The sequence below is a fragment of the Colias philodice genome, chromosome 11, assembly GCF_061535455.1.
Source record: "Colias philodice isolate Cphi_HAF_F1 chromosome 11, ilColPhil1 Martin Lab GWU primary, whole genome shotgun sequence".
Classification (NCBI taxonomy): domain Eukaryota; kingdom Metazoa; phylum Arthropoda; class Insecta; order Lepidoptera; family Pieridae; genus Colias; species Colias philodice.
The window spans coordinates 6,275,046-6,287,842 of record NC_143096.1 but is presented as its reverse complement, the minus strand read 5'-3'; the positions used below and the strand labels follow the sequence as shown (position 1 = coordinate 6,287,842).

At 32.5% G+C, this 12,797-nt stretch overlaps 1 protein-coding gene across 1 annotated transcript; it reads left to right on the top strand.

Annotated features, from left to right (window-relative positions):
* Nucleotides 1-3,114: 3,114 nt before the first annotated feature.
* LOC149484627 (uncharacterized) lies at nucleotides 3,115-8,519 on the top strand. The gene is made up of 6 exons (XM_089700835.1): nucleotides 3,115-3,361; nucleotides 3,746-3,952; nucleotides 4,597-4,695; nucleotides 5,482-5,580; nucleotides 5,884-5,958; nucleotides 6,192-8,519. Exons 1-6 carry the CDS (start codon nucleotides 3,328-3,330, stop codon nucleotides 8,504-8,506), a joined length of 2,829 nt encoding a protein of 942 aa, XP_089556961.1. The 5' UTR covers nucleotides 3,115-3,327; the 3' UTR covers nucleotides 8,507-8,519.
* The last annotated feature ends 4,278 nt before the right edge of the window (nucleotides 8,520-12,797 follow it).

Below are 12,797 nucleotides of genomic sequence, written 5' to 3'. Positions count from 1 at the left end.
CTACCATGCGGGTATGATACCTTAGAATAGGCATACCTTATAGAATAATTGTAATTCCGTGTGCGGTTATTTGTTTCGGAGCCACCTTCCAGTGCTGCTCAACTCGATACGGTTTTAGTGTATACAATGTTATGTTCCTTTCCGTGACAAATATATTATAGACGATAGAAAACGATGTATACTTATATAGAACTGTTTTTAATTTATAGTAGCGTAACGAACTTTTGTTAAATGGAAATCTAATCGATTTCCGAATGTAAACCGTCGTTTCGTAATCCGCATATACGCGATGATCGTGAGTAATATTTAAATCGAAAACCGAAATAATCTTATATTACGAGGTGTTCATTTGAGTGTAATCATCTTTATGGTAAATATTTAATACTATGATAATATCGATCTATCATAATTCCTTTGGAAGATTAATTGTATTCTTAATATAATATCAAACTTACGCCTTATATGTAAATAATAAATATGTCATAGGAATAGAATTTGTAGATTAACAACCTATGTTATCCATTGAAAACTTGATAATTGGCTGTAAGCTTACATAATATGCTTAAAGTTTTATTTATTATTTTGTTATTTAATTAATATGATCGTATTTCGGAATGGTGTATTAGCGTATGATTGTATGTGTGATTGATATTAATTTTGAGTAATTTTAAGTTAGTTGTCTATAGAATGACACTTTATTTCAACAACTTCAATTGTAAAATTACAACGCTAACCACTACTTTGGAATATAGTATTGTAATGTAACTTGTCCTTTGGTTAGCATATTTAACTAAAATTAGCATTCACTGTTCTCGTCCAAGATACACATAGCCACCACCGCCAAATTACAATAATATCTCTAATACAGTATATGACAAGATTTATAATATTAAATGTACATATGTTTCCCTATAGCTTATATTACCTAGTGATATACTTATCCCACCTTAACAATGTCTCCCATAATTAATTGATAAAACAAATTATATGACGCCATTGTGTTCAATTTTATAACTGTCAGCATTTAATTTAATTTTCTATAATCTTCTATCGGTCGATTTCAACCTCTGTTATGTCTTTATCTTTAAAGGATATTTAATTATAATTTTAAGTATTAATCGTAAAATAAAATATTCGGGTATCAATATGTTTGACAAATGATTTATTGTTGATATTTCGAGATAAAAGCGTTAGCTGAGTAATCATTTGCTGAACCCTTTACACTTTACAGTATACAATAAGATCTTATCATCAATTACAAAATTACATAGCAGTATTTTCAAATAACCTAGCAAATTATTGTTATATCTAGACTTCTCGAAATAAGGTGCATTTATCTAGGTCCTTTCCTTGCGTTTATTTGTAAACAATTTGCTTAAAGGTTAGTCAGTAAAGAATGTTGGTCTGTGTAGATTAAAGACAAACATTGTTTTATATAACGAAACTATTAAGACATATTCCGAATTGAAAACTGAAATACGTAATAGTCTAAAAGTTTTTTGCTGTTTTCATAATGAAAGTTTATATTTATAATGTATAAGTTGCAGTTCATTTGATACTAGTGCCATTGAGCCAGTTCCTTTTTAAATTTATAATAATATTAATTAATGACTTTACCGACTCCAAATTATATTAATATTATCATAGTGCAGTAACGTCTCACCCATTACACAGTATAATATAATATAATTTTATACAACCTAAGGACTGTTTTTCTTTTTAGAACCATTGGCCTACCCTGACTATACTGTTAACCTAAACTCCAAAAAAAAACCCTCAAACATTTATTCAATTATAGACTTCTTATAGAAGCACTTTTGAAACGTCATAACATATTTTCCCTTGATTTTACCATTTACCACCGATTCGGAAAGCAGTATATATAGGGAGAAGAACCGGCAAGAAACTCCATAGTTGCTCTTTTAAAATCATGTCAATATTAAAATTTAATTTTACACAATTAAATATGTAACTACTAACTACATATATTATAATATGCCAAAGAACTGTCCTTTGGTTCTTACGCGACAACCTTCCAAGATTTCCATCTTCCTAATATACCTATTCCTAAGCCTATTCCATAATGCTGTAATAGGCTCTCTGAAAATATAATTACATTTTTTTTAAGTTTTAAATTTAGCACTACCTTACTCTTTAATACTATGAGGAAATCTGTTGTAAAAGCATATCACTTGACCCATAAATGAATTTTTAACCAGTATTTAAATTTAAATTAAATTAAATTAAATTTATTTATTTTTCTCATCACAAATGCACAATATATATACATTGTTAATCTATATAATATCTTAACACTAACATTTGTGAGAGACTGGTGCCCGCGATAAGTATAAAATACTTGTGTTACGGGTCACCAGGCCCCCAAACATTGTGTGGTCGATGCCCCCAAAGCATTAACAATCACATCTATAAGATAAACAATGAGCGTGAGCATGAAATGAGAAAGAATTAATCGTAACTAAAGTTAAATGAAATTAAAATAGAAAAAATTACCAATGGACATATTATAAATTATTATAGATGAGGTGAAAGGTTAAAGTGAATTGATATAAAAAGGTTAAAGTGAATTGTATTATATGGCATTTCAATTTTATCTCTGATACTTTTGTCAAATGATAACAGTGCCCTCACAGTGCCTATCACACTAGGTGCCTGTCTCGGACACAGGTCTCGGAATAAAAGCTCCGCCGCGAACTCAACGCACACGATGCGCAGAGAAGAGCACGCAATGGAAATGAATATTCAGAGGTAACATTTAACAACGCGTTGCTGCGGCTAGTCCAGGGGTAGGACAGTTCCATACAATGACAGATTTGGGGTTTTTATTTTCAAAATGCGCCATCTCTTAACTGCATCCAAAACAATTAGTTGCTTTATACGATCACAGATGGCAGAACAATCGATAAGAAATAATTTATTACAAAAAAAAAAAGACAAAGAACATTTATTTAAATATCTAATTATTTAATTGAACTTGTATTATAAATATTATAAAATTTTGTATAACTTACAAGTTGAGTAATAATTACGATAGCAACACAGTGAATTGATTTCAATATTGATTGTGAAATTTTATACACAAATATGGCGACTGCTCCTTGCGTTTGCGCTTGTTTGTAGTTTTGTTCCATATTTGTACTGTTCTTCGTGAAATTAATCCGCCGATCCGCGTTGAGTTGAGTCCTCTCCTCCGTAGTGAAGTGTACGAATTTCCCGAAGTTATTGTGAGAGTTGAGCTTTTAGTTCCTCCACCGTTACGTTTGTGCTGTATCTTTGCGATATAGACGCTCGTGATTTGTTTTCATCATGCCTAAACGTTGTGCATTAGGATGTTATAACAGTAAGTACTAAGTATAGTCATCATATATATATATATATATATATATATAATATATATATATCTGCCATTCTGTTTTCTTCATAGATTTCCAATCCTCCATAGAGTAACCTCAACTTAGATGCGTGTTCTTAGTGGTTGCAATCCGGCGTCATTTTCAGTCCGCCGGTTCCGATGGGATTCCCCATGTTATACAATAACATGGGGAATCCCATCGGTCCCCATGTTATACAATAACATGGGGAATCCCATCGGTCCCATCATATATCACATGGTGATAGAAAAAAATTTGAGTGCAAGTTTAACTTGACTGTATATTATAAGTAAGATGTCAGTATTGTTAACTTTAAGCTTTAATTTAAAAGTGATTTTTGCTTTTTTTTTCAGAGAACACCTACCATAGATTTCCTCATCCAGAAAAGAATCCTGACCGTTTCAAGGCTTGGGTTCATATAGTGGGTGGGAAGTTAGATAGTCCTACTGATTATGAACTGTATACAAAGAAGGTCATCTGTGATATCCATTTTACAGACAGGGACAGGAACCGTAATAACCGGTTAAATTTTCTAGCTGTGCCATCACTTCATCTTCCTGGTAAGATTTACATATAATTTTCAAATTAAGGCATTATAACTTAACTATTACTGGGCTATTTATTAGAACTTATTGAATTGAAGTTAGTATTTTGCTAAAATTGCGCACATTAGACAAAACCATGATGTTTTACCCACCAACATTTGAGACTGTAGTTTACATGGCTACTATTATTTTTGATTTTTATATTTATTATTCTCATCTCCACCACATGCAATCTTTTTTCATCCAGGTACAGGTTACATAATTAAAGGTTCTAATTATCAAAAAAGGCTATTAAAGAAAAGCAAAATAATTTTTTTACTACTTGTTTCTGTCAGCATTTTCGCCTATGAAAGAAAATAAGTAATAGAAAAAATATAGCTTTTAATGGTGAAAGAATTTTTGGAGTGGTTCAAGTAGTTTTGAGATAAATTTTAACACATAAAACAAACAAAAATCAAAAATATTATTTTTTATTTATAACTCAGGTTGTTTTTTTTTGTATTTATAAAAAAAAACATATTTAAGAGGGTTTATGGGTTACAAATATAAAACATAAGTACATATTTTTGTCCCACTTCAAATTTAAAATTCTCTGACATAACTTATAAGTTTTTATTTATTTTATAAATAAATAATATTATTAATATCTTATTTTTCAGGCCAGTCTGATGAAGCTGGTACTTCAGAAAAAGTTTTCCTTGCATCTGAACCTGTAATTGAGGGAAGCAGCCTAACTACACTAAAATCGACACTGGCAGGTATGTACAGGTTACATAATTATATGGATTCTAATTATCAAAGAAGGCTATTAAAGAAATACAAATTTAAAACAAAATTAATTAATTTTATAAATAAACTAGCGGTCCGCCCCGGCTTCGCCCGTGGTACATATGAAAAATAGATGTTGGCCGATTCTCAGACTTACCCGATATGCACAGAAAATTTCATGAGAATCGGTCCACCCGTTTCGGAGGAGTATGCAGACTAACATTGTGACACGAGAATTTTATATATAAGATTTAGTTTCATTTTAAAGCAAATTTATTTTATTTCTTTTATTTTAAGGGGTTTAGTATTCTAGGTGCCATCAACATTTCCAAAAGGTCATCGTCATTCAATAGTTATTTGTTATAACAAGTGAAATATAATAGTATCATAATTCATAATTAATTTTGGGCCTACTCTGATAGAATGTAATTATTGTAGTAGAATCTAAATGGTCAATAACTGTATTGAACCCAATCAATACAGTTATTGACCTCTAGCTTTTGCCTGCGTCTTCGCCCGCGTGGCATTAGATACTTAAGGAATCGGGATAAAAGACCTATGTTCTTTTCCATGTCAAAGGCTATATGCATGCCAAATTTAAACCAAATCCGTTCAGCCGGTTTTGCGTGATTAAGTAACAAACATCCACACTTTCGCATTTATAATATTAGATAGGATTTAGGTTGTAGTAAAACATACTTTCAATGATAAATAAAATCTTTCTATGTGTATCCGTGCTCAGCATTATACTTATAACATGTACTCTTATTTTTCAGGCAAGTCTGATGATGTTGGTCCTTCAGAGAAAGTTACACTTGTACCTGAATCCAAACATGAAGGAAGTAGCCTCGCCGTATCAGAATCAATATTGACAGGTATTTCATATTAATTATAATTATTTTATTGCATTCATGGTGTTGGTAAATGTTATAAAATATGGATGTAAAAGACAAGGAAGGAGGTAATGTAATTTTAGCGCATCCCAACATGGACAGGTTAGGGTTATTTTTTTTAACTTTATACATTGCAGTATTGTATTGTATAGAATACCGGATTATATACATTGTCTAGGTATTGTATAGAATATCGAATTATACGCAATGCCTTTAATATATATATATAATATATATTATATACTATTAATATTTCTAATGTATTTTTATTTTTTCACATTACAGATAATTCTGCCAGAATCATAATTTCAGAACACAATTATTGCCAACTGCAGAAGAAGGCAATAAATAAAAACAGAAGTAAGTTATAGAGGGGGAGTGGGACAGGATAGGCTTAAAAAAAAATGTTTTTAGAAGTTAACCCATTGAGCCCCGAGTGGCCCGATCGGTCCACGACACAATAGATTTTCTATTGTGTCTGTGATTCCGGGGGCTGAGTTATTAGAACAAACAAATGTATTAATACATACAGCATAGCATACAAATGCTATTTAGCTTAGTTTGACACTAATAATTTGTGTTTCTTTTAACAGGTAAACATCAGCAGCAGGAGGTGCCGTCATTTTGGTTGAATCAGCTGAAAACAACAAGAAGGAAAATTAAAATTTTGCAATCTAACTTGTTGAGATCACAGAGCAGAAACCAAAATCTTCAATCCCGATTAGCCAGTGCGGAAAAAATGTCTGCTGACCTTTTATTTAAAAAACTGTCATGCAAAATGACAACAGCAGCAAAAATTTTCACAAAAATGCAGTACAGCCAGACAACAAAGAAGCCTTCTGGCCGCAGATTCACGCATCAAGAAAAAGTGCTCTCACTTTCTTTATATAAGAAAAGTCCGAGGAGTTACCCTCTTTTGGCAAAATTTTTCACATTGCCATCAATAAAATCTTTAAAGAGACTTTTATCAAAAGTAGAAGTGGAGCCCGGGCTTAATAAATGTATATTTTTAAAAATAAAAAATACAGTCGAGGAGTTGTGCCCAGAAGACAGATTGTGTAGTCTTATATTCGACGAAATGTCGATTTCCCCGCAAATACACTACAACGCTGCAAAAGATCAACTTAGGGGGTTCACATTTAATGGTGAAAAAATTGCAGACCATGTATTAGTCTTCATGGTGAAGGGACTCAGACGGAAGTTCAAACAACCCATTGCGTACTATTTCACCAACGCCTTAAATAAGGCACAATTAAAAAAAACATTAAAAAAAATTGTTTTGTATGTACGAAGTACAGGACTAAAGGTTGTGTGCACTGTGTGTGATCAAAGCACAGTCAATGTCAGTGTCATCAATGAGTTAATAGAAGACACAAGACGAAAATATATAAAAGAAAAAAAACAATGGAAAAATGAATTAATTGAAATAGGGAAGACCACACTAATCCCTATATTTGATGTTCCGCATTTGATAAAAGGAGTCAGAAACAATTTGCTCACAAAAGACTTAAAGTATTATGATTTTGAAGAGGAGTGCGAAAAAATTGTTAAATGGGAGTATTTCAAGCTAACTTATGAAGCTGATAAGTCTTATGGAGAGTTAAAATGCCTGCTGAAAATTACAGATGAGCACATTTATGTGGAAAAAATGAGGAAAATGAAGGTGAAACCAGCAGCCCAAATTTTTAGCCACACAATGGCTGCAACTGCAGGACATCTTGTGGCAAGAGGAGAAATTCCAAGAGAATGCCAAAATTTGGTAAAATTTACTAAATTAATAGATAATCTTTTTGATTCGCTAAATTGTAATACATTCAATGTACCAGATGGTAAAATTTATAAAGGGTGTGTGCGAAGAAATAGTTTGCACCATGATTTGTGGAAGAATGCTATAAAAGTTTTAAAAACAGTAAAATTTATGAAAAAAATTAGAGATAATAACAAAATCCGTTTAATTGAAACACAAGCAATACCATCTGTTAAAAACTTAATACGCACAATTGAAGGAATGCAACAAATATGGATATTGTTGTCTCAAACGTATTCATTTGATGCTATGCTAACTCGTAATTTTAACCAGGACCCACTAGAAAATTTCTTTGGGAATATCAGAAGTTATGGGGCTAGAAATACGGCACCAGACACGGTGGCTTTCGAAGGGGCCTTTAAGTCCCTGTTAATAAATAATTTTAACTCGCCCCATTCTCTTCACGCAAACTGCGAAAAAGATGAGGACAATTGTTTGCAAAATATGGATTTTTTTTTTAAAGAAAAGTCGGTTTTGGTGCCCTCAACTTCTGATATTCCCAGTCCAATTGATGACGAGGCACCACAATTTTCCGAAAGCTCACAAAAGAACAGAGCACAAGAAATTGTGATACCTTTCATTAATTTAAATACTTCAGTAAATGATGTTGGACAGGGCAATTATGTGTGTGGGTGGGTCCTGCACAGATGTATTAAAAATGTTAGTAAAAGCTGCAAAGTTTGCAAAAAAAATATGTATGGCGACCCTGAGAGCACATCAAATGAATACATAAGGGCCAAAGAATATAAAAAAAATAAAAAGTCACTAATATATCCGTCAAAAGCTATGGAAAAATGTTTCATACAGTTACAAAATTTAGTGACGGATATATTGAAGAAAGATGTACCTAAAAAAGGATTGAAAGAAAAAATTAAAATGTTTACTGACATATTTGTTGATTATCCTTTTAATTGTGATAAACATAAAACGACATTAAAAAAATATTTTGAAAATATAGTAATTCATGTACTTGTATACAGTTGGTGCCGATCAATAAATCGGATTTTGTCTGGCAAAATCACTTATCACGGTGAGGACGAAATAAAAATAGCAGCACAAAAATATAAAAACAGACATAAACATTTAACAAATAAAAATTAATGTAAGTTTTAATTAGCTGTAAATAAATAAATTTTAAAATAAAATTGGTTTTTATTTGTATGCACTCACTTTCTGAAACTTATGTTTAGACTTCAGCTTCTTACTATTTTACTGTATTCAAGTTGATAAGATTTTACTTAATTTGATTTACTATCAACTTGAATACAAGTAAAATAGTAAGAAGCTGAAGTCAAAGTACCATTGCATGTAATATAGTAGATGTCTATAGCTATAGCTATACATTTCACAAGTTTGTGGATGCCGATAATAGATGGCGCTGTTTATCAGATCAATTGACATTAGCGGTCTTCAAAAAATTCTGCGAGCGGGCTCTCTATACCCGTATATATTATATTACTCTATGGGCTAGTCACAGGTGTTATATTTTTTTCGGGGACACCCCCTTACTTTTGACCGGTCTGCTCTCTGCATGTCCTCACTCCTCGGTTATACACTACGGCCAACGTAACTTGGCGGGCCTGAACTTCGCGCAGAAGGCTGCGCACGAACGTTTTTTAGGAACGAAATGGTGGCATGAGGCGGCGTGCGCGGGGCGGAGATCTAGGCTAGGGATTGACTCTATGTAAACACAATCATCCCTTTATTCGAACGAATATCGCAATCGATTTTTATCGATTTGAAATTTATTGATTTTTGTTTATATGAGATACTGAACGAAATAGCTTTACAAACTTATTGAATTTTGTCGTTAGTAAAAGAGATTTCGAGTTTAATAGCAAAAAAAAACTAATAACATTTTATTTTCATGGTTGTAAGACATGATTTAGTTAAATATCATTTATTTATAAACGACCACTACAATAAGGACTGATTGAGAATATTTGAAACCTATTATAAAATTAAATATAAATATATTTCACAATTCAATTTCAATCGATTTGAAAAAAAAATCGATTAATCAATATCCTCAGACACGCATAGTGGACATCCCTTTTTGTTTACGTCGTATAACTTCGTGCATATTCGGCAATTCTCGGTACGCAATTATGTATCTCAGTCACACGTTAACATTGGTGTCGTGTTCGTGTCGCTATCTCTGTCTTGAGTACAGGCGGTTACAAAAGTTTTCGTTGAGTTGATCGTTATTATTTGTTATTATTATATTGTTGAGTGTTAAGTTTAAATTTGTTCGTGTTTAAGTTTGTTTTAGTGATAATTTGGAATATTCTACTTGGAATTTTGTATTATTCGGGAACAAAGATGCCACCAAAGCATAATATGGTTTTAAATCGCCAGGCGAGAAAAATAATATTCGATTTAACGCAGTATTTTAAAAAAGAAAAAGAAGAAGGCGTAAAAAATGTTGACAAAGTTTTTTTAAGAGTTGCTGAGTGAATCCTGAATTCATTAGGTTATTTTTATTGCTTTATGTCTCATAGCGTTTTGATATTTATTTTATTTGTACTTGGTCTCTGTATAAGGAAATTTTTATTCGAATTTCAGTTTAAAAGAAATAAATGCCTATAACACTTTTTTTTACGAGTGTACATGCGCAAAAGTTCGTAGAGGCTATGTTCAGGCCCGCCAAGTTACGTTGGTCGTATTGTACACTTATACAGAGATGAGAGAACATTTTGTACGCGGTACTTTTAGGGTGTCTTCCGTTATGCACTGCAACCACTGCACAGTGCTAAAGTCCGGTCGCGGAGCAGAAAGAATTTCGTACAATGACCTCTTTACCTACTGACAGTGGTCACAAACATTTTTGAATGAAGTGCAGTTTACATGAAATATTTTGAGGAGAAAATGTTTTTTACTAACTTATTAAATAAATGTCCTTTATTCATTTACAATACTAATTAGTTAGTTACATTTTTACTTTTTCAATAACCACGATATATTATATAAAAAAAAGTGTGCGTGTACACACATAAGAAGTGAAACTTCTTTATGACCTTATTTTTCAAAAAATAATTTACTAGGTATATACAATAGTACAGAAATACGTTAGTCTAACACGCGATTTCGACTTAGGCGGATTTTGATTGGACATAAAGAGTTTGAGGTTTATTCTTAAATTTTGAATTCACAAAATCATAATTGAACACCTGACACCAATCAAGCAAACACAAACCTTACGCTCTCAGGTTAAAGTTTTACAATCCCTAAGGACGGCGGTCATTGCACCTGTGCGAGCAAGACACATTATTTTTACGCGGGAGTGACAGTGACAGGTAATAACAGGTTAGAGCTAGCGCGCACGAGCAACTTTGTCTCCGCAACTATTTTGTCTCTCCCGTCAATTTGTATGGGGAGTTGCGTCGCTACGTGCACGCACTTTCATATTAGCCCATAGGTGGGAGAGACAAAATAGTTGCGGAGACAAAATAGTTGCGGAGACAAAGTTGCTCGTGCGCGCACTGTCTTAATGTACGAAATTCTTCCTGCTCCGCGACCGGACTTTATCACTGTAGAAAAATTCGTTCCGTTATGGACTGCCAGTATACTGCCGCAGTACCCTAGGGAAATTTATGACGTCATTAATCGCCGCCATATTCTACTGTGAGCACTGGCGTTTTCGAGGTAAGGTACTCGCAGTACTTTGATCACGTGATCAGTCCACAGAGCAAGTAATATGATCAGTCAAAACCACTCGAGTGCCTAACGTCTTATAAACAAAGCTACAGTATAATCAGAAAATTTTAAAGTTCTGTAATTAGTTTGGATTAATAAATAAAACAATGGAAGAATTGCAAAAATTAACTTTATTAGACTGTGTTGAAAATGTTCAATACGAGCTGAAAGTTCTTTTTTATTCTTTTTTATGAAAAAGTACTTACTTTTATTATATTATAAATTCAATTTACAATTAATATTAATTAAAATATTTTTAATTGGACAGTACTCCAAAACAGTTTATTTTTATGTTCTAGAAAACTTTAATACACTCATTTGAATGCTGCGTCAAAAAATGCGGCTGACAGTATACTGGATTGCGTTCCGTTTTAAATCGTAACCAGTATAACTGGCTATAAAGGAACGGCTTCACAGTATACTGAATTGACGTCACACCTTACAGTGGTCGCAGTGCATAACGGAATACACCCTTAATCCTTCGTTTGCGTTACTTGATATAATTTTATGTGATCTTTTAGCGGACAAAAATACCTACTCCTAGTCTGCGCAGGCAGGCCATTTTATCTGTGCTCACCTCAGAGCAATAAACCTATAGAGTACTTGTATCGAGCGTATACAATTTACATATATTTGTTTCTCTCTATCTAAAGAAAACGTCGTATGAAAGAATGAGATAGCTATAGACTACAAGCTACGTTTCAACATAGTCATGGCACCATTTTTACTATAGGTACGTATTTAGATAGATAGAAGGTGATAGTGATGGGATGTGCTTCAATCGATAAAATCGTGAATGCATTTTGCATTTACGGTTTCGTGAAATAATAAATAATAAAAAAAAAAAACAAAATTAATCATAAATTTCAGTTGAATACATTATTTGTTTAATCCTACGAATATAATAAATGCGAAATTATGCGAGAATGGATAACTTTCTCTTTCACTGCTGAACCGATTACAATGAAATTTTGTACATACACACATAGGATAGGTTTTATCCCGGAAATCCCACGTGAACGGGAACTGTGCGGGATTTTCTTTAAAAACGTGGGCGGAAAGCTAGTATATTATAAAATAAATTTTAAAACTTGAAATGTAACTAATTTAAAATAAAGATGGAAATGATGATAAAGTTAAAGGAGTGAGGAGAAAGGCACAGTCAGCATGAGGGAATCATGCAGTATTTTAACAAGTTCATAAAAGGACAGTCTTAAAGAAAACATTTTACTTACATCCTACTAATAAAGCGAAAGTTTGTGAGGATGGATGTTTGTTACTCTTTCACGCGAATACTACTAAACCGATTACAATGAAATTTGGAAAAATTACTTTTGATCCCGTAAATCCCACAGGAATGGGAACTATGCGGGTTTTTCTTTGAAAACGCATGTATAGTATGTATTTCAATAGTAGTTTCTCATCTATGAGAACTGTCATTTAATCAACCGTTTAATTTTCACATAGTTACACATTTAAAGTAACTTATGTTTAAAAAAAATTCCAAATAAAACACAAAATATGTATTTATTATCTACAGGAACAAAAAAAAAACGTAAGCGTAAGATTGCACAATTCTTCTAGAGTATCCATCTTGATAACACGCAGGCTCGAAATGCAGTGAACACAATCTAGCAAATTTCGACGGCGTCCAATCTACTCGTCTCATGTTTTATACCCATTTTTTATTTAGCTC

Coding starts and splice junctions, on each gene's coding strand:
- LOC149484627 (XM_089700835.1), top strand. CDS start 3,328: ATGCCTAAACGTTGTGCATTAGGATGTTATAACA. Junction 3,953..4,596: donor GCCATCACTTCATCTTCCTG/GTAAGATTTACA, acceptor CTTATTTTTCAG/GCCAGTCTGATGAAGCTGGT. Junction 5,959..6,191: donor GGCAATAAATAAAAACAGAA/GTAAGTTATAGA, acceptor TTCTTTTAACAG/GTAAACATCAGCAGCAGGAG.